This window comes from Colias philodice, chromosome 27 (assembly GCF_061535455.1).
Source record: "Colias philodice isolate Cphi_HAF_F1 chromosome 27, ilColPhil1 Martin Lab GWU primary, whole genome shotgun sequence".
NCBI lineage: Eukaryota > Metazoa > Arthropoda > Insecta > Lepidoptera > Pieridae > Colias > Colias philodice.
In genome coordinates this window covers 4,325,990-4,352,318 of record NC_143112.1, presented here as the reverse complement: position 1 = coordinate 4,352,318, position 26,329 = coordinate 4,325,990, and the positions used below count along the sequence as shown (strand labels likewise).

The following is a 26,329-nucleotide window of genomic DNA, read 5'->3' as shown; positions in this document are numbered from 1 at the left end:
ATTACTTTAAACTTATGACGTAGCTTATCATTAATTCGATTCAATTCTCACAAACATAACGACAATAGTTTTTCCTTCAAAAAAACTATTGCTTATAAAATATTTCTTATTTTTACAAGACTTTTGCCCAGGTAATGTTAAAATGATTATATTGTCAAGTTATTTAACAGCAATTCACTTCTAGATACGGCTCCCACGACGGTTACATACAGTTCGATGACTTCATTATGTGTGCTGTGCGACTCAAGACTATGATCGGTGAGATTATATCTTTAATATTAAGGTTTTGCTTGCATTTAGATGAAAAAATATCAGTAAAGTAGATTAAAATTGTGTAGCAGATTATATTATTGAGTTTAGAAATATAGTATTAGTTAGAATAAATAAATGGATTTAGAATGATGGCTTGTACGAATAGACAATTCCTTATGTAGAAAGAATATAATATATGCTTTATAGCATTAAAAAACTAGTCATAATTCATCTTATGATTGATCAAGAAAAATAGCTATGCATGATTTATGATTATTATAAGGAACTAGCTGTTCCCCGCGGTTTCACCCGCATTGCTCCGCTCCTGTTGGTCTTAGAGTAATCATATATAGCCTATAGCCTTCCTCGATAAATGGGCTATCTAACACCGAAAGAATTTTTCAAATCGGACCAGTAGTTCCCGAGATTAGCGCGTTCAAACAAACAAACTCTTCAGCTTTATAATATTATTATAGATATATTTTAATTTATCCCATCTGGTAGTACAGTATTTAGACAACTATTTATCCATATTTTGTCCACATATATTAAGTATATAGATCTAGTAGATTCCTAAATATAGGTATATCGCTAATTAGTATTAAAATAAATATAAACAACAGCAAACAATGAGCCGCTCGAGAACCTAGAACGCGAGTTGGCGGTGCCGTGAGCGACGCAAGGACACACGAACAAGTATAACTATATATATAAACGATATATACAAATGTGTATACATGTCATATGTCTGTGAGGAACATTTGGCTTTGGTCAAGGTCAAAGTGGTTTTGAATTGCGCTTTGACCGTGGGGGTAATGAATTTAACCGTGGGGTTGACTTTTACTTTAACCATGGGGCAAAAATTGGATTTCGATTGAAAGTCGTTTCTATGTTTTTTATTGTGGTCAAATGTTCCTTGTAGAGTAATTGTATTATTTGCGAAGGTTTAATTTGTTAAAATTTTTTATTTATTTTTTATAACAATAATGTGTTTAAAATTAAATGCGTTATGAGTATAATTTGAATACCATTCGCAAATAATGTTCCATTATTAAGTCGCTTACGGGAGTTTTACAAAATAATTTTTTCCTAAAACTTTTATTTACACAAAATTTTAAACCCCGTAAACGACTTGTGCATTTACACGCTTACTAATCGTCAAAAATCGCGCCAATTGTTTCAATTTTTTTATATATATTTTTTTAATTTTTCAGAAACCTTCAATGGAAGATCATCGGGCGGTGAATACGCTACGTTTTCACTCGACGAATGGCTAAATCGCACAGTCTACTCGTAGACAAACGCCTTAATAACGCTACGTGTATACGCGGCCTAAATGTCCATAGTGTTTGAGATTTAATTAGAATATTTTTTTATAAGTAAAGTGTTATCTATGGTCCTTATTCTTACTATCTTGGCTTTAAAATCTTAATTTTCAAAATTTATACATTAATTATAAAGTCTAATTGAATCTCACACAATTAATTATAAAAAAACTAAGTCACAAATTTTATTCGTACATTTATATTGGTGTTGTGACATTTTTATAATACGGGTATTCACATTTTTCAAAATATTTTCATATTTTTCGCTATTAAAAAAAATCATGAACGCAGTATTTTTGTATCCACCGAGTCTTCATTCCATAAAAACTATATTTTTAATCTATAACCTTTGTCTTAAGTTGCTGTGCGATTAGCTAGAACAGATTATATAACAAATAAACAGAAAAAAAGTGTATGTTACAAAATAAATTGTATTTCTATATGTTGCGATGACAATGCATTTTATTTGCTATTTTTTATTTATGAATTTTTATGTATGTCAGATCTGAATAAATATGTTATTAAATTTTTGGTGTTTTATTTCATGTATCTTCCTCTATTAACTATATATAATATATTTAGTTATAGGTAATTATTAACCTCCAATTTAGAATAGTTAAAAAACCTCAGACTTACCGAATATACACTATAAAATTTCATAAAAAATCTGTTCAGCCTTTTCTGAGGAAAAGATATGCCAAAAACACTGAATACAGAATAACTCATGTGAAAATCTTTTCTGTCTGAAGTTTTCTACGGCTAAACAACGTAGGACTGGGCCACAAAATAAAACGACAGCGTAGGTAGTCCATAATAATTATTATTATGTATATACTATATCTCTTCACTAAATGAAATTACGTTGAAAAAAAACTACTAAATTCAAGTTATAAAAATGGCTGAGGTGACATGATCATGTCTAAAAAACTACTAAGTATCAATGAAAAAAAACAAATGAACCATTCCCAAAGAATTTAACGAAACAACTATCCAAGTGCGAAACGGAAAATAGTTTGAAATCATTGAGTTACTACATTGTACTACGTACTAGTGAGGCCATCACTACTACACTATTTGTAACACTAGTTAGAGTCAATTGTCTCAAACTATTTTTTTTTTTTTGTTACATTGATTGGTTTTAATTGATAAGTTTATTCATATTTTTTAATAAGATAAACAATTTTTATTTGTTACATTGATTGGTTTTAATTTTTAAGTAATAAGAGGCAGAATATCTATAAGGTGTATGACTCACTAGCCACCCCACGCCGCCGCGCTTGTCGCACAGATTTTGTTTGTGGTGTCCTCTCTATAATAATGCCGCAATGTTTGAAATAGAATCTTCGCATAACTGCAGTACATAAACTATATCTATGTACAAGCTAATTACGATCATGAAATTCTGTCCTGTCTACAATAAAAGTATTACGTTCTAAATTCTAATTCATCATCCAATTGACAAATACATCAGAAATATTCTAGCATCTACTATGTATGTTGTCTCTCAGCAGTTCAGCACTCACTTTTATTCAGCAGAAAATTTTATAATCTGTAAACTGATATAGTAAGATCCGAAAGATCCGAAGAAAAAGCATAAATTCACATAATATCGATATTGTCAGATATCGATATTATGTGAATTTATGTTAATATATATAAATTATGTTAATTTTTCCTTGTACCTACTAACGACTACAGCAGTTTCAAATTGTTGCGGCCTATCATATTAGACGATATAAACTAAATGCTTAAACCTAAGCTTATGTTTCGGCGCATTTACATAAAACGAACATAGATTTAGAGCTATAGCAAGAGCATACTTTTGTGATCTTTTAGTGTAAACGAAAACTCGTGTTTGGTGTTGTTCAGTATTAGAACAATGCATAGATTTTTTCGAACGCAATAAGAACAACGAAAGAATGCTCTACGCCTGTTTACACTAAATTTGACTTAGTTGGGTGATTTTAGAATGAGCATTCGCTCATTTCATGTAAATGCACTGTTACTGAATGACAAATGTCAATATCCAGAGATTAGATTTTCAAAATAAAACTCGATCGTGCGCAAAACCTGCCGCGTAGGCAAGTGTACTCAAGTATTATTACTTTTTTGAAAGTTCTGAGTTTATCCGGTACTAACTTAACGTAGTTAAAGCTATTCTTTTTAATCTTACTTACTCATTAGTACCTACTTTATAATCAAAATTTCTTGTGTATTTGTGAAATAAAAAGCAATATCACATAAAATCATTTATTAATACTCCTTAAGTATATATGTACAATATTTTCACACTACATTCACCATTCTTCCCAATTTTCCTCAGCTACGATATTTTCATCTTGCGTTGGTTCCGAAAGAGTTATTTGCTTTAAAACCGCTTCAGGAATCTTGTATGTCGGTGAATCTGAACCGCGTATGATCAGTTTACAGCCTCCTAAAATAATAATATTATATGAAATATATATAAATTGACATGTTTAATATGAAATGTAGTTTTAAAAAAAATATGTGTAAGCATATTATATGAAGGAAGAAGCATATATTATAGGCATATTAATAATTAATAATGCTAATTGTAGTAAGTATAATGCAATATGTTTTCTAAAGGTTTTCTTATACTTAATACAGTGCGATCGGGTTTTTAATCACTTTTTTATTACAAAGTTATTTAAGTCTATATACCAATGGAATACAGATAATGAGATTGTGAATTTAAGATATTTGATGTGTATGGACTATGGGATTAGTGGGATTATCGTATCTCTATGGGATAGTTGAACATATATTCCGATATCTATAAATCATAACGAATAGAATACAAATGCGATCGAGGAATGAAATGGGATTCAGTTAACCTTGTATGTAGCGATTTTTATGAAACTTTATATAATGTTCGATGATTTATATGCAATTTAATCGCATATTTGATTAGTGCGATGCGTTTATTTAATGGGATAGTATATAGGATTAGGGGTGGGATATTCCCATGTTATTTGATTAAAAAAGTTTGTATAACACCCTTAAATGACCAAATAAATTTATTAGAATAGCGGTCCGCCCCGGCTTCGACCGTGGTACCTACATGTTTAAACTATCCTATGTCTCAAGTTGGATCGAACTGCACATGGTGTGGGAATTTTATTATAATCGGTTAAGTTGTTTAGGAGTCCATTGAGGACAAACATTGTGACACGAGATTTATTTATTATTTATTTATTCATACTTTATTGCTCTGACAAAACTTAACTAGGAACTTTAATCTAATTATAAATTTAAACAAATGGCGGTCTTATCGCTAAATAGCGATTTCTTCCAGAAAACCAGACGTACGAAAGGAAGTTAGTTTGAGGAGAGGAATAGGGCGGAGCATAATTAATATAATAAGTAAGAATTTATATATATTAAGATTAAGATATGATTTGTCTGAGTGATCCCATCTAATAGGATTCGATATGGGATTACCATACCTATCGTAACACCATCTTCATTCATTATATTCATGTACGAATGCCGTGTTAGCTTGAACATCACCAAATTGAACATAATATCCGATCTATGTATCGTTCTGGCGCCAAACTTCTTTAGGAACACTTTAACTTCCTCGCGTCCCGGGAAATATGGCTCGCCGTATATCTGTAAAAATAAATATAATTAACTAACTAAAATATTAATGAGAATTTTGATCTGAAATATTATGTGATAAAAATAAAAAAGACGTGTGTCACTCGGCGCGGTAAAGCTATTGCATGCTATGCCTTCAAGCCACACCTCCGCGCCCGTCCCCGTGGGGAGCGTGAGGTTTTTTCGTTACGGAATTTCTCGATTCGGTCCCCGCGCTCAAGGACCGCGATAGAAGCTATGCAATAGTTTAATAATAGTCATATTTTGTGATCGAATATACGTGGCTTGGTAATATAAATGTTTCTTTTACTGGTATATGATTTTATAGTATAAAAAAAAACATGCAGTTAAAAAAAATATTAAAAAGTTTGTTGAATGGCAACATTATGTTATTGCACGAGTTTTTAATATAATTAATGAGTAATGTGTACAAACACACATCCATAAATTATATTTTTACACTAATAAATGACATTTTAAGAAAAATAATAAATGCAAGAAGGCATACCCTAACATCATAGAACGATTGCTTCACAGGCTGCAAATGTGTACTTGTCACCTCTTGGACCATCTGTAAAAAGCAATAATAACAAATCTTAAAAAATAAAATCAATTCTCTTCTATTAAAGGCCGATTTTTCAACGCTTGGATAAAACTTATTCATCGAATAATGTATAAAACTACCATTTTAAAAACGTATTCTAATTGCCCGTATTTGACAGTTTACGTGACATTTTAATATTATCGTGTAATACTATATTGGACGGATAAGTTTTATCCAAGCATTGAAAGATCGACCCTATATCTAAATTTCTTAACTATAACACCACCCCGACATTTTTTGATATACTTTTACATCTAAAAATGTCGGAGCGAACGTTGTATAAAGCATTCATTGAAATTTACACCTTATTTCATTACTTTAAAGTTCAAAGTCTCGTATTGCTCAATAGAAAACTCTGCCCAATACACGCATAGGCATAGTTTTATTATTTAATAGAATATTGAGATTTGAGAGCCAAAAATATTAAGTGTGTTGACTAACTTTACAGACTTTACCTATAAACAATACTATGTGTGTTACTTAACTAACTTTACAGACTTTACCTATATCTAAATTATTAAATAACTTACCAATGCCAAGTAAGGTGCTATTTTCTTCAACTGCTTCCTAACATTAACTCTTGCTTTTTCTTCCTCAGTCTGGTCTGGGTGTGAGTCTGTCTTTAAATTATTTATGTGCTCTGTTACCTGTAAAATATGAAACATGGTTTAGTTATATATATTTTAATTTTACTGTGTTTGAATTGTATTGTCATATTCTAATTGTATTGTGTGCTAATCGTGTTATTTCAATTTTGTGTCAAATAAATGATCTTTCTTCTTTCTTCTAAACAAAAATTGCTACAATTAAAATAGTGTGCTATTAATATTTAAAATATAATGAACTAGCGACCCGCCCGCGGCTTCGCCCGCTTTACCTAAACCCAATAAATGATATACTAAAACCTCGAGAATCATTCTATCCATTAAAAAAACCGCATCAGAATCCGTTGCGTAGTTTTAAAGATATAAGCATACAAAGGTATATAGGGACAGAGAAAGCGACTGTTTTATACTATGTACAAATAAACAAAATTTACTACTTTTTTATTTAAAGCATGCTGAATATTACAAATAACTTAAAAATAATCTTACCTTCTTGATAATTCTTTCAGAGTATTTATTGCACGTTTCTCTCGCGTTATCATGGCGTACGTTATTTATAACTGCAAAAAATACATTTCATTCTTTATTCTTACGTTTTACTAGCTGTGCCTGGCGGTTTCACTCGCATTGCTCCGCTCCTGGTCTTAGCGTGATGATATATAGCCTTCCTCGATAAATTAGAAATGATACCGAAATAATTTTTCAAATCGGACCAGTAGTTCCCGAGATTAGCGCGTTCAAACCAACAAACAAACTCTTCAGCTTTATAATATTAGTATGGAAGTGACATGCATCACAATTCTTTATTTTCTTTCACTTGACATACGCAGCTGCGGACAACAATAACAATCTTAATACATAATATATATAAATCTCGTGTCACAATGTTTGTCCTCAATGGATTCCTAAACCACTTAACCGATTATAATAAAATTCGCACACCATGTGCAGTTCGATCAAACTTGAGAGATAGGATAGGTTTTATCCCGGAAATCCCACGAGAACGGGAACTATGCGGGTTTTTCTTTGACTGCGCGGGCGAAGCCGCGGGTGGAAAGCTAGTTAAATATATATAAAAACCTTACCATCGGGATTATAATGCACAACCGTCAAGTCCTTCTCGCTAACCTGCGACCTTTGTTGCGCCTGCGCATCCTCTAACATATGCAAAGTGCACAAAATGAATTGAAAATCACCAAAATGTGGATGCGCTTTACGATATGCCCAACTAAGTTTGGACGGTGGGTTGTTTATTTTAGACGAGTTGGCAACACGTCGCAGTCTTTCTGCTACCGTCTGGAAATTATAATTATTATTGAGAAATTAAATACATTTTAATTTGAGTTTTTTTTACTACTAGCGGTCCGCCCCGGCCTTGCCCGTGGTACGTATTTACGTTTTCGCTACTTATGAACCATCCTCGTACTTCAAGGAATATAATAAAAAAAGAATTATCGAAATCGGTTCAGCCGTTCACACGTGATGCCGTGACAATGCGAAACGGGTTTCATTTTAATATATATTTTATTTATTTATTTATTTTATTCATAAAAGGCACCTTACAGCTGTTATTAAGATAAATTATACAAATTACATATAAAAACGCCAATTACAAGGCACACCAATAATAGTCCAATTGTGTGACAACAAGAGGTAAACTAAAAGGGAACAATAATTGTTTTCTTTTTCTTTAACAAAAGTACAACAATTGTTCTTGATGAAACATAAAACGTACATGAAAAATAAATGTGACTTCTAGTAAACAAGCAACATCAACAAAATAACATTAAAGTTGAGAAAAAACAAAAATAAAAATGAGCCTAATAATGTGACTGTGTGAGTGAATGAGTGGATGTGTGAGTGAGTGAGTGTGTGTGTGTGTGTGTGTGTGTGTGTGTGTGTGTGTGTGTGTGTGTGTGTGTGTGTTACTTATTCAAATTATTGATAATCTGAAGAATTGCACTTTTAAATCTGGGACGTGACAAACTAAATATATCAGCTGAGCAAAATTTATTATTGTATACTTCAGGGAGTCTGAAATATGGAGAATTTTTAAGATAGTTTGTAGATGTTGAGGGCACTAAGAACAGATTTTTTTGACGAGTGCCTTGACTTGGAACCCGAAAATTTAAAGGATTCAAAATAGAGATACAGTCAAATTTATTATTTAAAATATCAAACAAGAACATTACGTCGATTAGATCTCTTCTATCCGATAGTGCGTTAATATTATAATGTTGGCAAGCTTGCTCGTAGCTATCAGGGAAATGTTTAGATTTAAAATTTAATTTCTTAAAAAATATCTTTTGTATCTTTTCTAGCCTATGGATATAACATTTGTAGACTGGTCGCCATATTACACATGCGAACTCAAGGATACTCCGAACATATGCGAAATATAAGACCTTTAAGCATCGTATATCATCAAAAGGTTCGGCTGTGCGCAAAACAAACCCTAAATTAGCAAAAGCCTTTTTTGTGACGTAGACAATGTGTTGTACGTGAGTTTCTCATCCAGTATCACGCCCAAATCCCTTACTGTATTCGTGGAAGGAATTTTTTCGTTGCAGATTGAATATTCAAAATTTATAATATTTTTTTTATTTCTAGAGAAAGTTATTTTTTGGCATTTATTAATATTAACGGATATCTTATTTATGTTATAGTAGTTTAGTTATAGTTATTTATGTTATAGTATTTATGTTATAGTAGTATATATAGATATTATTAAAAATCTACATTTAAAACACTCCACAGGAAGCATTAAATTCTATTAAAAAGTAATTTCTAAATGTATAAACAAGGTAGTCGTTTAAAAGATTAAACTGGATCCAACGGTACAGTAATTCGTTTCGTAAAACCACGCTAATACTTATTTTCAAGGAAATAATGAAATTTAAATAAAAACCTGTACATAAATAAAGTAATAAAAATTAAAACTGCAACAAAATTGTTAGTAAATTCATTAATATGTTTAATGTATTTACTAATGATTTTCTTGCAGTTTTATGAGTTTTTTATATAAATTAGAGGATTCTTGTTGGTTCTTCTCCAACTTTCCGAGCTTTCCGAATCGAAGGTAAATTTAAAAAATGTAATGACGATTCAAAAGTGCTTCTAGACTTCTAATTGAATAAATAAATGTTTAGACTAGATTAGACTTCTAATTGAATAAATAAATGTTTGAGTTTGATTTACATCTTTCTTTTTCATTTGCTAGACTTACCCTCGCTCTAAATTTGTTTTTACAGTAAAAAAACCTGCGCACAAATAATAAAAATAATACTTACAAGACAAATATTATCCATGAGCTGATGATTGGTCTTCTTACTGAGATTCAGTAGGCCTGTAAACTTGTATACCATTTCCTTGATAATTTCATTGTGGACCTTTTTAAAACACTGTAACAAACACCTTATTATTAATACTAGTGATCCGCCCCGGCTTCGCCCGTGGTACCTACATGGTTAAACTATCCTATCTCTCAAGTTGGATCGAACTACTCATGGTGTGCGCATTTTATTATAATCGGTTAAGTTGTTTAGGAGTCCATTGAGGACAAACATTGTGACACGAGATTTATATATATTAAGATTATGATTAACCTACTACAATAAAAGGAAAGTAAGTGCTAATTTCAACATCACCTTAAATTGATTATTTTTCAAATATGTAACAAACTTAATCCAATAAGAAATTTTTTTTTATGACTAATAAATTATTTCTTCAAATAAATCAAACAATATGTAACATTAAACCTAACGCAATACTTTTTTTAGATGTAAAGTAGTTCCTGAGTTTGTCGCGGTCAAACAAACAAACTCTTCAGCTTTTTATTATTACAATATAGACTTACCTCTTCTGGTGTTAATTCCAATGGTATATTCATCACTCTGCGCATCCTGTTTGGCAATGTTGCTGGTTTTGCCGATAACTAAAACAGAAATATGAAGATTACTAGACATTTAGAAATGTTTTAATAATGTTTATATTAAGCCTACAAAAAGTAGACAAGATAATTCAATTTAAATACAGTAAAAGCTCTTTATTCGCGGGCAATAGGTTCCGTAAATGTGCCGCGAATAGAGAAACCGTGAATATGGAATGGTAATTTGTATGGGGTTATAGGGGATACATTCCTAGGTGACGAAATAAGGAAGCTAATACATAAACAAATCAGTTTTATTGAAATTTTTGACCATACATATTTATTAATTACCATACATATTTATTAATTACCAGTTCAGGTTTAGGCAATGGCTTGGCACTTTTTACTCGTTTTTTAGTTGACATTATAAATACGTAGTTGTAGTTCAGGCGTTTACTAAGGATAACGATTGATTTTAATTTAGGTAAATACATATATGTAAGTACCGATGTTGTACCGATTCAATCCGTGAATAAAGAATTTTGGGCCGCGAATAGTGAAACCGCAAATGAAGGAAGAGTGAATAAGGAGCTTTGACTGTAACAAATTGCAATAATGTTATACACTTCGCTTTTGGACATTTGAGGTAGGTAAATAATAATGCAACTACCCAGATTTTCCTCCATTTTGCATATTGACACAAAATTAAATAATTGCAAACAAAAGGAGTTTTACACTTATTATATTATTATATAGGTACTTACATTTGGAACTGATGAAGGGACATATGCTTTAAACTTCAATTTTCCACTTGGTGTCTCGCTATCATTGATTCTTTTTAAAACATCATTTACATTCAAATTGGCTGATAGTTTTATATAACCAATCTTCGGCCTGTTTATCTTAGACTCAAAGCCGAGAGCTTCAAAATTGCCTTTCACAATCCAGGAAAGCTTTCTTATAAATAGCTTCATTGTTAACTGAAACAATAATTAGATATCCTTAGTTATATTGTAATTGCGAAGGTGTATGTTTGTTTTATTTTTAACGACGCAACAGAACCATTTTATGATATGATTTTGGTGTCTGGATATAGTTAGGATTCAAGATAGTGGTTATAGGCTACTTTTTTACCGCGGTCAAACATCACATTCCCATGAGAATTTTCTGTAACTACGCGAGTGAAACCGAGGGCGGAAAGCTATTTACATATTTCTTTATGTTTTTGTGTAATTAAATCAAGCAGCTTCTAAAACTAACAATATTATTTATTACCTTTGGCGGCACACCATCTACGGCAATTACAGTCATTTTTGTGAGACTGTATAAAAACTTTTGTAAGAATAAAATTTCTAAAGCGATTAATTTTTTATTGTATCACCCACGAAGTAATATTTAGTAAGTTTTTATTAGGAAAGTAGTAATATGAATTAATTTAAAAAGGCGAAGCAATCGCTCAAGCCTCAAACTTCAAAGTTGACATATAAATCTGACAATAAATTTTTATGACACTATACTAATTGATAGTTGCCAGTTGCAGTCACAGAATAAGTGACTATCTTTTGGGTATCATTTAGGCTATCACCAATTTAATTTGTTTTGTGTTTCTTGTCCTCAAAATAGTAGATCTGTCACCAAAATGTAGTCACCAAACAATGCAAAATCAGTTCCACAATAAATCACCTAAAATCCTGAAATATAAGGTCTAGTACCAAATAAATGTTTTTGTATGTATTATAATAGGTGTGTCCTAATAAGTATTTAAGCAAACTAATTTAAAGAGATCACCAATAAATCATATTATGTTACTAGAAAATTGCATTAAGTTCAAATAAAAAATTAGGGTTGTCGTCATCGTTTCAACCAAAAGATTCTGCTACTTTAAACTAGACTCCCAAGGTTCTAAATTTCCACTGGTAGTATAAATTATATTTAAATTTAGCAGAGTAGTAAATAAAACAATTAAAGTCAAAATAATCAATATTTATTGTTTAAAATAATTACCACTGAACAATCAGCGCTGGTTTAAAATAGCTGGCTTATGGCTAGCAGAATAGTAGATAAAAAACTTAATTAAAGTTAAAATAATCAATATATTTTATTCTTAATTTTTAAAGCGCGCCAATTTGTCTCCGCCCCTTTGATAATTTTTTCATTAAATTTATAAATTGATGTATTAAATTGGTAACGAATACTATTAATTTAATGTCTGAACGAAATAAAATGTTACTACTGTATTGGTGACAAAATATCAAATAAAAAGGAGTCGCAGTCAGGGATCGATAATCGATTTATTTGGTGACAGATCTACCATTCTGAGCACAGAGCTATTATTTAAGTAACAAAACTGTTATTATAAGAACGAAGTTTATATTCATGTAATGCAATATAATTTTATTGGTTATCGATCTCTTATTTTACACATATATTAACATTAATTTGATAATTCATACCTGCGAACAATTTTTGATTATCTGAGAACGAAAATATTTCGTGGTGATAGATCTATTTATTAGGTGATACAACTTGATGACAAATATAAATTTTGGTGATAGAAAATATAGTTCCCCTATCTTTTAGCATGAGAGCTTGGCTTAGAAGTGTCGTGTCTAATCTATACTAATATTATAAAGAGGAAAAGTTTGTAAGTATGTATGTAAGTATGTATGTATGTATGGTTTTCACGCAAAAACTACTGGACCGATTTCAAAAATTCTTTCACCATTAGAAAGCTGCATCTTTATTGAGCAACATAGGCTATATTGCATTTTCAAAAAAATTAGAGATCCTTACCAAAAATGCAATAATGTAACCCAAGGTGTAAAAAAATCCTCAATAAAACTTCTGTCATCGCGTGCGCTGCGGAATCTATTGAAGATAGAACAAAAAAATGTTCTACAGTATTATAGAATGCATCAATATCTACAAGAAAGTCCGCGATACCATATGTCCATCTTCAGTAGTTATGTTACTACAACAACTTTTTTACGTTTTCAAAGTAAATAGAAGTGCCGACAGTAATCAAACCATGTTATCCATACACATATATTAATCCTTATCCCATTAAATGATGTTTTATTATAGACTGTTTCAATACCAGCAAAATACTTTTTAAATGAAAAGAATTGGATATTCCATTATTCCAAGATATAACGAATTTAAAAGTGTCAATCTACAGAAAATAGTACTTAGGTATACTGTTCGAGCAGGCCGTAGTGCGGGGGTCACGGAGGAATTCTACCAATATGCGTCTTGACGGAACACAGTGGGGTTTTGGTCGGTAGGAATCCGACATAACCCACGGCCCCTCCCCTGGAGGCCGTGGGTATCTAGGAAAGATTTCCCCACTAAAACAAAAAAAAAAAAGGCCGTAGTGCGGGACGGGGTAAAGGTGATTTTCATGTCCGACCTATAGTAGACTTTTCACTGTAAAGATATCGCTATCTATGCGGGTGAAACCGCAGGGCATTGCTAGTATTATATAAAATATCTTTGTAACTTTTGTAAAAATTGAACTCTTTATTATAGTAACTCAGATAAGACGTTTTATCATTAAAGTACCTAGCATTACCCGGAACCACAGACCCGGAGCCGGAACACTCACTTGCGTATAAACATTCGTACAATGCACGAATGTTCGCACGAAAAAAAATACGCGTGAATTTGAACAATTTAATTATTACAATTAATAAGATTTATTACTTGCGGAGAAGAACTTGCTTGTAATGATTGGCAAATAGTACCCAAATGAGTATTTAATTTAAATTTTTCACCTCCCACGTATATTTTATATTATTTAAAAATAATTGTAATAAATATCTGCTAAAATTACTAGTGTACACTATGAAATTGACTTGACTTGTTATTAATATTTTTGGGTTGAATAATTTTTCTAACGGTATAATATGTTATGCCAAGCAATATTTTAAGACATGGGTGTGAATTTTAAATTGGCTTCCCAATTACTTTTAAATAGGAGTAAGCTTAATTAAAATATTAGGAACAAACAGATCAAATCTAATTGAAAAAATTTTTCATCATTAAAATAAGAATAAGAAGCAGAAACCTCCCATTTTCTAATAACTTTATTTATTTTTAAGCTATTGCATAGCTTTTATCGCGGGCCTTGAGCGCGGGGACCGAATCCTGAAATTTAGTAACGAAAAACCTCACGCTCCCCACTCCGACGGGCTCGGAGGTGTGGCTTGAAGACATAGCATGCAATAGCTTTACCGCGGCAGTCACCGAGTGCCACACGTCATTTTTTAGTTTTATAGCATTCAAGGTGCTATAACTGAGATTAAAAAAAAACAATATTGCTCATAATCATATATTTATCCATTCCTTATAAACTAATTTATTCACACGATTTAATTCACCAATTTTTAATCGGAACTGAACCTTGTGATATTTGCTGTATAACCTCTTGAGGAATCTTGTATATTGGAAAATCTGTCCCGCGTATGTAAAGCTTACAGTCCGCTGAAAATATATTCAAAACTGATGATATTATAAGTAAAAAGGTGTAGATAGGTTAAAAGCGCTCCGGGCACATTCTAATATGGCCAGAATTCATATCTATCAAAATAAAAAACAAAAATTATTTATTGAGTACCTACTAATACAGTGACATAATATAATACAAACTCGACGATCGCCTCAACTAGGTATAAAGTATAAACCTGTGCTAGAGACGACCGACGCCTTCCACATTAGACTTAGCCATAGCCAGAATTGTACTATCTCTTATATATAAAAATGAATCGCAAAATGTGTTGGTAAGCGCATAACTCGAGAACGGCTGAACCGATTTCGATAATTCTTTTTTTATTATATTCCTTGAAGTACGAGGATGGTTCTTATGTAGAGAAAACGTAAACATGTACCGCACGGGCGAAGCCGGGGCGGACCGCTAGTAGTCTATACAAATTTAAATTATTAAACTATAAATATTAAAAAAAAATATTATTTATTGTCTCTTTTTCACTCACGATGGCTGAATCATGCCATCTTACTTTGACGTCTAATCGTGTATGCGTTAGTGTGCCGCTTTTTAAGTTGTTGTCGAATGTTGTGTTTGTAAACTATCTACACCTTTTTACTTATAATATCATAATATACAAATAAAATACATCGAACATCATGTCAGATCACAGAAGGTAGAAGGTAGAAGGCGAATCCGCGGGCGGAAAGCTAGTTATCCCATATGGGAGCATATTACCTATTATAGTCCCATCATGAGCCAACATCTTATTATAGGCCTGTCTCGAGACTTTCACATGAAGCAAGTTAAACATGGTGTCCGCTCTGTGTATCGATCTTGCGGAGAATTTCTTTAGAAAACCTTTCACTGCCTCGTTACCAGGGAAATATGGCTCGCTGTATATCTGTTGAATATTATATAAAAAAATAGACATATAGTATGTAGAGATAAACTACGATAACATGGCGCGCCCCTCCAAATTACTGTTTCAATGTGTGTAGTGACATCCTTACGAAGGAGTTTGTATGTAGTTGTACGTACTAGTCTTTAGTACTTTACGTCCAGATTTGTTGGTCAACTAATCATAAGTTGCCGAGCGCCCAAGACAACGCACGTGTCGTTTTCATAGAATACGTCAGTGCAGCGCCATTACTAATAATAATGAGCGATTAGAGCGTGACTAGTCGAGCAACAAATCCGTGGATTTGTTTTTGTTTGACGGCCGTCTCATTACGCACACATGCGTTGTGAATCTTGGTGGTGCATTGTAAATACTTTCACAAATACTTTCAAACGTTTTGAATTTTGGAGGGGCGCGCCATGTTATCGTAGTTTATCTCTACATAAAAGCGATGAGTTATAGATATATAACTAATATAGTTAAAAAAAGACGTGTCAGAAGTGAAACTTCATTGGCAAGATTTAAAGATACCAAATTCGTGGCCTTACTCCATGACGTGACGGTATTGCCATGATGCGACCTTGAAATTATACTCTCAACGCGCCTAAATAAGTTTCATTTCAATAACACTTCGAAAAATATTTAGTGACAAAGTGATTTTAAGAGCAAGAATAAAATTGTATTGCAATTCAGAAGTTTCTAAGCCCAAATTTTTTACCGAGAACTATTTATGAATGCAAAGAAGCACACAATTAACAAATTATTTCTCTTTCTTTCTTGAAAAGAATAAAACTTGTAAGATTGGATTAGACTTAAATAAAAAGTTAGATTTCTTTATATGTATTATAGTAAGTTAATTACATTAAGGGCTGATTTTTCAATCGTTGGTTAAAACTTATTCGTCGAATAATGTATAAAACTACCATTTTAAAAACGTATTCTAATTGCCCGTATTTGACAGTTTACGTGACATTTTAATATTATCGTGTAATACTTTATTGGACGGATAAGTTTTATCCAAGCATTGAAAAATCGGCCCTAAGATAATCGTTTTTGTGTTTTGTTTTGTTTTTGCTTTTGTTTATTACATGATAATTAAAATAAATTCATACCCGCACGTTACACAAAGACTGCTTCATCGGTTTCATATAGTTCGGTGGAAGCTCTGGGACCTGAACAAAAACGAAAAATGAAAGTACATCCTACTAATATTATAAATGTGAAAGTTTGTGAGGATGGATGTTTGTTATTCTTTCACGCAAATACTACTGAACCGATTACAATTAAATTTGGTATTTAGGTAGCTGAAGACCCAGACTTCCAACAAATATTGGAATCCAATACTTAACTACCAATAAATGAATGAACGAACGAATTAATGAAACGCTTTATTGTACACTATTACAAGTACTAAACATATAGTTTTACAAACACATACATACAAAAATCTCTTACAAGCAACACAATTTATATTATAGAAATTATAACTGTGAGAATGGATGTGTGTAATGTGTATGTTTGTTACTCTTTCACGGAAAAACTACAGGATTTGGATGAAACTTTACAGTAATATAGGTTAGACTTGATATACCAGATTCTGATGTACTTCAGAATTACAAATACTTAATTTATCCCGCAGGTTAGTCCGCGGGTGAACCCACGCAGCACAGTTAGTACAAAATAAAATAGAAAAACAATAAATCATACCTGAGTTTTGTGTGCTTTATTCAATGGAACCAATTGCGATGCTGTGACTTCTCTGATGATCTGTAAAGAACATAATCATCGATAAGTAATTTTAATGTCGCAATTTTATTCATTTATTGATTCATACTTATAATTAAAATTAATATAAGACTACATCTATACTAATATTATAAAGAAGAAGAGTTTGTTGGTTTGTTTGAACACGCTAATCTCAGAAAAGGTCCGATTTAAAAAATTATTTCGGTGTAAGATAGCCCATTTATCGAGGAAGGCTATAGGCTATATGTCATCACGCTAAGACCAACAGGAGTGGAGCACTACGGGTTAAACCGCAGGGCACAGCTAGTAATACAAAAAAATATGAAAAAATTGCAATAATTATAAATAATATCATAAAAATGTATATCTGCCATACTTGAGTTAGTCACGGTATGGTGTTAGTTACAAGGATAATTTGCATTAACAATTCATTTTTTTAAACATTTTGCATACACAGATTATTTGCAATTTCACGATAATCATAACTATTTAAAAACATAAAAACTACATTGCATGAAATTTGCTAAGTGTGGACCAAAAAAACAATTAAAGTTTCTTACCGTTGATAAGTACGGTTGTACTTTTTTCAATTGTTTCCTAACATTAACTCTTGCTTCCTCTTCTTTAGTCTGTTCCGGATTACAGTCTGTTTTTAACGAATTAATGTATTCATGTACCTGTTAGAAAATAAATTTATTTAATTTTATGAATATACGAAATTCGAATAATTATAATATATAAAGAGCGTGTGTGCCGAGGATACGCGTCAGAAGTGAAACTTCTTTGACAAGATTCTAAGGTACCAAAATCGTCGCCTTACTTCATGACATGACGATATTACCATGACGCGATCTTGAAATTTTATTTCAACGCGCCTAAAGAAGTTTCACTTCAAAAAAATTTTACGCATATAAAGCTCTTCATTATTGATATAAATAATAAAATATTTGTAGATATAGAATTAAAATCTTACCCTTTTCATTATTCTGTCTGAGTATTTATTAGTATCATCTTTAATTTTCTCAAAACGTGTAACAACAGCTGAAAAAATGCACTTTACATATTAAACAATTTTACTACTGGCCTACTGGCTAATAAAATAACATTTGTTTCATTACATTTCTCAAACGTCTTATTGAACATACAAGTTATTTTATATCAACTCTTTCATTCAATCAATTGTTCATTCACTCATTAAAATATTGTAAATTATTTACTTATTTGTAATTATTGATTTGATTTGATTACATTAGCTTAACTAGATATCTGTCCGCGGCTTCGCCCGCTTTGCATAAAACTTATAAATTATATACTTAAACCTTCCTCTTGAATCACTCTATCTATTAAAAAAATCGCATCCAAATTCATTACGTAGTTTTAAAGATTCAAGCAAGCAAGGGATATAGGGACAGAGAAAGCGACTGTCTTATACTATGTACTTAGGTATGTAGTTAAACGAAATCATATTAACCCATTGAGCCCCTGAACGGCCCGATCGGTCCACGACACAATAGATTTTCTATTGTGTCTGTGATTCCGGGGCCTGAGTTATTAAAATGCAATACTCACGATTAGGATTAACATGCACAACCATCAAGTCCTTTTCGCTAATCTGTGTTCTCGGTTGCGCCTGCGCATCCTCTAACATATGCAAAGTGGACATAATAAGTCCGTAATCACAAACATGCGGATGAGCCTTTCTGTACGCCGAGCTCAATTTGAACGGCGTGTTGTTTATATGAGTCGAGTTAGCGACGCGTCGCAGTTTTTCCGCTACTGCCTGGGATAAATATGGCTTAATGTTAATACAACCGCCTCCTAGGATCCTCCTTTGATTTGATTTGATTTGATTAGGTACAGTGGTTGACGCGTGAGTGTAGAACCGAGGGATCCTGGGTTCGATTCCCCGGTGGAGATGAAGAAAATGTCTCGGTCTGCCAGGACACAGTAGGCTGATCACCTACTTGGCCCTATAGAAAATCAACCAGTGAAACAGATGTATAATGCATCTGCCCCTTACCCCACTAGGGGACATGGGACTTGACACAATATTTATACTACCTGTTACGTCAAATGTTGTTCTGCCTTACTCCTATCACTAAGGGGTATAAAAAAATAGATGCTGTTTGATTCTCAGTCGTACAGATGATACAACTAATATGTAAACAAATTTCATTAGAATGGGTTTCGGAAGAGTAACTAACATTGTGATAAAAGAATTTTATATATGACACTAGCTTTAAGCCTGCGGCTTTGCCCGCATTTATAAAGAAAAACCCGCATAGTTCCCGCTACCATGGGATTTCCGGGATAAAACCTATCCTATTTAGTATATATTATTGATTAACACAATCCAAGTTAACCTCTATATATGTGCTAAATTTCATTGTAATCGGTTCAGTAGTATTTGCGTGAAAGAGTAACAAACATACACATACATCCTTACAAACTTTCGCATTTATAATATTATTTGGATTAAGTAGGATAGGATAGAACTAGTAGGAAATAGGATTGCATGTGCTATAAAAAAGTATACTTACAAAACAAATGTTCTCCAAAAGCTTGTGATTTGTCTTTTGACTGATTCTCAGTAATCCTGTAAACTTGTACACCAGTTCTGTGATAATTTCATTGTGAACTTTTAAAAAACACTGAAACAAATATGACAATTAAAATTACTCTAAGGGCTGATTTTTCAATCCTTGGTTAAAACTTATTCGTCAAATCCATACTAATATTATAAATGCGAAAGTAACTCTGTCTGTCTGTCTGTTACTCAATCACGCCTAAACTACTGAACCAATTTGCATGAAATTTGGTATGGAGATATTTTGATACCGGAGAAAGGACGTAGGCTACCTTTTATTGCGAAAAATGTACCACGGGCGAAGCCGGGGCGGACCTCAAGTAATGTATAAAACTACCATTTTAAAAACATATTCTAATTGCCCGTATTTGACAGTTTACGTGACATTTTAATATTATTGTGTAATACTTAATTGGACGGATAAGTTTTATCCAAGCATTGAAAAATCAGCCCTAAATAAAGAAATGGCAGTTTGTTTATTTTATAGTAGAGCCATTTTAATAGGCAACATTTGACAGTTCAACAAAATTCAACAACTTAACCTAGTAACCACGAAATAGAATAACATGATAGTTCGTTTTGTTAGAACTGCACATTTGTTTAACTTTTTTCAATTACGATTACATATTTATAATAATAATGACCGATACAAGTAATTTTAGGATTTGATTTTACCGATAAACCATTCTAAACATAATAAACAATTTCTGATTTAAAGAACTGACGTCGCTACAATTTTGTGTCAATAAACCTTTTTTCTTTTTAAATACCAGAGACGTTACTCTAAAAATCGAAATCTGACATCTAGAATCGAATGCATTGATTACTTGGGAATAAAAATTATCATAAATTATTGACATGTGTTTCAAGTTCGATTGACAAATGTTTCAAGTCCGTATCGATTAATTCACTTTAATCGATGTTTTTAAGCAGGTTACCACCCTATGAAGATAAAATTGATAGACGTCAAATGTTGCCTATTAAATTGGCTCTACTATAACATGTCTAATTTTTTTTCATAGAAATGTTAAAAACTAGTTACTTTTTTTTCTTTGAACCAAATCAACCAAGTATTAAATAACAAGAATACAACTTTCTATAGCGACCAGATCAGTTAGATGTAGGTGTTTTAGTAACAATTATAATAATTTTAAATATTGGGAAAGCCTGCTCTAGAGAAATATTTGTCAAAAAAATGTAGTTTGATAAACATACCTCCTCTGGCGATAATTCCAATGGTATGTGTATAACTCTCCTCAATTTGTTTGACAAAGTTAAAGGTTTTCCTGTGAACTAGAATAGAAGAAAAGGTTTATAAAATTTTCAGCCCTTTGCAAATCTTCCAATATTTATTTGAAGCAATAGGTAATATAAATATTTACATTTGGAACTGATGTAGGCACAAACGCTCTAAACCTCAATTTTCCACTCGGTGTCTCATTAATTCTTCTTATAACATCGCCCACATTCAAATTCGGCGACAATTTTATATAACAAGTCTTTGAACTATTATTTTTATTAGTTTTGGAGTCAAACCCGAGAGCCTCAAAATGACCTTTCACAATCCAAGAAAGCTTTCTGATAAATAATTTCAAAGGCATCTGAAACAAAAATATAGATATCAATTGATATTTTTATATTTTTATATTATTGATATGATTGATATTTTTATATTTTTTTTTATGTATAAAATATATATTCTTACCTTTGGCGGTACATCATCCACAGCAATCACGGTCATTTTTATGAGCTGTTACTGTGCTGATTAGATTTTATGTGTATACAATAATTCTGAATCCTCACAGAGCAAGTAATATGCAGCAGCCAGCAATCTGCATTCTGCAGCAGTCTTGCTGCTTGCTGCTTTGCGTTTGGCGTTTGCGACTTTGCGAATTGCGTGCTTGCGTGCAACACAGTCACAGAACATATACAACATTGAACATATTATATACTTATTCCTCTGAGATATATACAGATTACAGAACACAGAGCATACAGATCATAGAGTAATATAATATATACGGATACAGATACAGTTAAACGAGTCTCTGTATTATGCACAGAACACTAGTACTCCTAGCGCGTAGAGTGAGAATGAACCATAGAGGAGGCACTAAAATGACAAGTAATGCGTGAGAGAAATACACTTATGACTATAAAGCTAAGAGCAAGCGAGACAGAAACATTGTTTTTTGTTTCTCTCATGTTATGCGATTTCTTTTGTTGGGGACAAAGGCAGTTTGTCCCAAACAAGCGGCTACAGTCCATTGTTTTGCTAGTTTTCTGTTTTTTCTCGCTGTTAAGTGACTTCAAAGTTTAATAAACGTTGACAGTGATCTGTTTTAATCCGACTTTAAGTGAAAATATGGTGCGTTGTAGTGTGATTGGTTGTAAAAATCGGCCGGAACGAAGATTACCAAATATTACCTTTCACACGTAAGTAAACTTATTTGAAGTATATTGTTTTATAGAACTGGATATAGTTGATACATTTTCATTAACTCTAATGTGAAATTATCTACAAATATATAATATTTTCATCGAAATAGACGTAAACATTTTTTTGTGTTATCCGACTAAATTACGAAGTGTTCTTGTTGTTCAGGACGCCATTTGTTTTTACGTAGTTTCAAATTTATGGTATAATCATGTGATTAACATTAGGGATACCAGTACAGGGTAAAATTTTCCCCAAAATCGTGAAATGTTTTTTTAATATTAAATATGTTTTTTAGGTTTCCAAAAGAAACAAGTACATTAAACAGATGGATTCGAGCTACCGGAAGGAAGAACTGGTTACCAGGAAAAAGTCACAGAATATGTTCTATACATTTTGAGTCGCGTTATTTTCGAAAAACGAAAAAAAAAACCTATTTGATGCCCAATGCAATTCCAACACTTTTTACAACAGTGAGTAATTTTTGTGATGCATTTAGTTTGGATTTAAATGTTGTAGTTTAAATATTCATAGACCGATTTTGTTGCTACGTCTACATAATAAACAAAACAAGTTATTAATTTATTTTTATAGGGGTATATTTTCTATTTATACTAAATCAAATTTTATTTTTTTAGGATATTATTGTTGAGCGACTGAGTACTGCCCAACAATCAAAAGTCTATGGACCAGGTCTTAAGGTAAATTAATAATTCCATTGCACTTTCCCACGAGCAACAACACTGCACTATTTTAGAACTGCACGACATACCGTGGAGAGGAAGTTTATGAGGTGTTGTTGTGTATGTACACGGCTCATATGAATGTGTGAAGCCTGGATTAGTCACCGGTTTTTTTACACCTTTTATTTTGTACATGGATGTTCTTAGTATTATCTGATTCAACTAACTTAATCTTTTCAGGATGTTGTTGAGCTACCTAATACAAGAGAACAGGCGAAAACCCCTGAACCAAGTCTTGAGGTAAATTGATTATATTATAAAATTATGGTGAAATATATATCTATACTAATATTATAAAGCTGAAGAGTTTGTTTGTTTGTTTCAACGCACTAATCTCAGGAACTACTGGTCCAATTTGAGAATTTCTTTCGGTGTTAGATAGCCCATTTATCGAGGAAGGCTTTAGGCTATATATTATCTCAACAGACCAACAGGAGCGGAGCAATGCGGGTGAAACCGCGGGACATAGCTAGTTAGTAATAATTTCATTTGGGTACATTTTGTACATTTATGTTATTTGAATTTTCTGGTTTACCGAAGTTAAACTTTATCTTTACAGGATATTATTGAGCTACCTAATACTAGCAAACAGTCGAAAGCCCCTGAACCAAGTTTTGAGGTATATCATTATTTCATATACAACAATAAATTAATGAATGAATACATTTATTTCTGAAACAATGAAGTAGAGTATAGTAATAATTTCATCACGCCGGTGCCAGCGCATGGTGACAGCGCTTGTGGCCGATCACGGGGCCAGGAGCAGGAGCCGCCGTTGTGAAACTATATAGTGCTCGCGCAATAACTAAAACCGTAGCAAATGTTAAAGAACAGCCGAAGTGATATCTTTAATGGCGTATAGGAAATGTTGCCACAGCGTGGTTTTATAGCGTGACCAAAAAATATATTTTGAAGAGTTACCGTGGGAGCACTGTAACTGTTTAGAGTTATTTGTATAAGTAGTATATTTTGTCTTATTTAGGTACATCTGTGTGGTCTTATATTTTTTAAAATTGTAAAATTATTTAAGTTGGAAAAGGAATCAAATCTACTATAATTGTGAGGGGAATCTAAAGCCTGTAACATAGTTTTGAAGTTTGAACTAATACATGCTTTAATTTCCCCAAATATATAAACTGTATTATTTTAATACTTTTTAATTAAAGATTTTTTTTCTATTATATATTTCTGTTTCAAGTTTGCAAAAAATAACTTAATATTTTTTTTTCCAGGTGGAAACACCGAGAAAAATCAAATTAAGAAAAAAATTAATAAATAAAGAACGTGTAGCCGAGCAAAGAAAAAAGAAAATTGCAGTATTGAGGACAAGGGCGTGGCGGTTAAAGAAAAAGAATGCAGAACTGTGCAGCATATTAGAAGATTTAAAAGCCCGATGTTTAATAAATCAAGAATCTGCTGATGTTTTGTCATCTATAGAAACGGCAAATAAGGACTTTTTAAAAAGATATATTTGTAAAGAATCCGCACCTAGGAAGTATTCTGTAGAGTTAAGAAAATTTGCATTAACTCTCCACTTTATAAGTCCAAGAGCCTACGATCATGTTCGAAAATATTTCAATACATGCCTTCCTCACCCACGAACTCTTTCACGGTGGTACCAGTGTATAGACGGTAGTCCAGGGATCAGTAAAGAATCTTTAGAAGCAATAAAACTACTCAAATTAGCTAATAGTATAGTGAATCCATTTCGCAAATTATTTTGCGCCCTATGTTTCGATGAAATGGCTATTAGAAAGCATGTAGATTTTGATGGTCAAAACTGTATAGGGTTTGTAGATTGTGGCAATAATATAAGTAGTGGTCAATTAGCTAAGGAAGCCCTTGTCTTTATGCTAACTGCTATAAATGGTAGTTGGAAAATACCTTTAGGGTACTTTTTAATAGATGGTATTTCGGCATACCAAAAAGCCAATTTAGTTCAGACCTGTATTAAAACCGTTCATGATGAATGTGGAGTAGAAATTTTATCACTTACATTCGATGGCTGTCCAACAAACTTTGCAATGGCTAAATTATTAGGGTGTTGTTTACAAGATACTCAAATAGATCCTACTTTCCAAGTAGGTGACAAAAAAATTATTATATACCCAGATCCATCACATATGCTTAAATTAGTACGGAATACTTTGGCTCAGAAAGGACCCATCATTGATAGGCAGGGACGCACTATTTCCTGGGAATACATCAAACATTTAATTGACTTGCAGGAAAATGAAGGACTTCACCTAGCTAATAAACTGAAAAGATCTCATATGAATTTTAGGCAACAGATCATGAAAGTAAAGTTGGCTGCTCAGACTTTCAGTAATTCTGTTGCTGATGCCATAGAATTTTGTAACGAAGAACTTAAAATAGATAATTTCTCAAATTCGGAGGCTACAGTAGAATTTATTAAAAATATAAATGACTTGTTTGACATATTAAATTCAAGAAATATGAATGCATATACACATAAAAAACCTCTATTCGAGGGAAACTTTTTAAATACTAAATTGATTCTTGAACAAATATATCAATATTTAATGAAGTTACATTTAGGTGGCATGCCCATCCTTAATACAAACCGAAAGACTGGATTTTTGGGCTTTATGATTTGTATACGAGGGATAATTTTTCTATACGAAAATTATGCCAGAAGTGAATCCTTACAATTTCTGTGTACGTATAAGCTTAGCCAAGATCACTTGGAGTATTTCTTTAGCGCGATTAGGGCTAAAGGTGGATTTAACAATAACCCTACAGCCAAACAATTTAAATCCGCTTTCAAACGGATGCTAGTCCATGGTGAACTTAAACACATCACTACAGGTAATTGCATTCCTCTACAGGAAATAAATATACTAACATATACCAAACCGGAAATTGCAATAAATAAAACCACAGAAAGAATTAAACTAATAGATGAAACTGATGATTCTGAGATACGTGACATTGATTTTATCCGCACTATGGATGACCACGACTATTTAAGTGATCCTAGTAAACTGACCGAATTTTCGAAACAAATTATTATTTATATCGCAGGGTTTGTTGTAAGTCAACTGAAAAAAGAACTTAAGTGTCCTGATTGTACGTCAGTTTTGACTGCGGATAAATTTAAAAGTTTCTTGTATAAAAAAGACAAGGGGGGACTGCA

At 32.2% G+C, this 26,329-nt stretch overlaps 3 protein-coding genes across 8 annotated transcripts in view; 1 reads left to right on the top strand and 2 right to left on the bottom strand.

Annotated features, from left to right (window-relative positions):
• Nucleotides 1–2,103, top strand: part of LOC149476604 (calpain-A-like) — a 58,218-nt gene extending 56,115 nt beyond the window's left edge. For 5 of the 6 annotated variants that reach the window (XM_089711695.1, XM_089711690.1, XM_089711692.1 and 2 more), the window contains 2 exons: nucleotides 185–258; nucleotides 1,467–2,103. In XM_089711695.1, coding sequence (XP_089567821.1) covers nucleotides 185–258; nucleotides 1,467–1,549 — 157 coding nt within the window. In that variant the 3' untranslated portion in view covers nucleotides 1,550–2,103. Of the gene's footprint in view, nucleotides 1–184; nucleotides 259–875; nucleotides 949–1,466 lie in introns of all 6 variants that reach the window. The other variant, XM_089711691.1, reaches the window with a different exon arrangement.
• A 1,710-nt stretch (nucleotides 2,104–3,813) lies between these two features.
• LOC149476602 (uncharacterized) lies at nucleotides 3,814–21,899 on the bottom strand. Its single transcript, XM_089711647.1, has 20 exons — nucleotides 21,698–21,899; nucleotides 21,375–21,593; nucleotides 21,208–21,285; nucleotides 19,946–20,056; nucleotides 18,975–19,185; nucleotides 18,379–18,446; nucleotides 17,966–18,082; nucleotides 17,367–17,426; nucleotides 16,772–16,831; nucleotides 15,497–15,662; nucleotides 11,551–11,567; nucleotides 11,040–11,255; nucleotides 10,264–10,341; nucleotides 9,698–9,808; nucleotides 7,493–7,703; nucleotides 6,897–6,967; nucleotides 6,333–6,449; nucleotides 5,707–5,769; nucleotides 5,045–5,210; nucleotides 3,814–4,011 (listed from the first exon to the last, which is right to left on the bottom strand). Exons 1-20 carry the CDS (start codon nucleotides 21,731–21,733, stop codon nucleotides 3,875–3,877), a joined length of 2,313 nt encoding a protein of 770 aa, XP_089567773.1. The 5' UTR covers nucleotides 21,734–21,899; the 3' UTR covers nucleotides 3,814–3,874.
• Nucleotides 8,298–9,072, bottom strand: LOC149476603 (uncharacterized protein B0403.1-like; the record flags this gene model as incomplete). Its single annotated transcript, XM_089711941.1, is given in 2 exon segments — nucleotides 8,298–8,904; nucleotides 8,907–9,072. Coding segments are annotated over 2 exon segments (738 nt in total), but the record flags the coding sequence as incomplete, so codon positions are not given.
• Nucleotides 21,900–26,329: the final 4,430 nt, after the last annotated feature.

Coding starts and splice junctions, on each gene's coding strand:
- LOC149476602 (XM_089711647.1), bottom strand. CDS start 21,733: ATGACCGTGATTGCTGTGGATGATGTACCGCCAAAG. Junction 18,447..18,974: donor TGTGCATGTTAATCCTAATC/GTGAGTATTGCA, acceptor GCATTTTTTCAG/CTGTTGTTACACGTTTTGAG. Junction 5,770..6,332: donor TAGCACCTTACTTGGCATTG/GTAAGTTATTTA, acceptor TGCTTTTTACAG/ATGGTCCAAGAGGTGACAAG.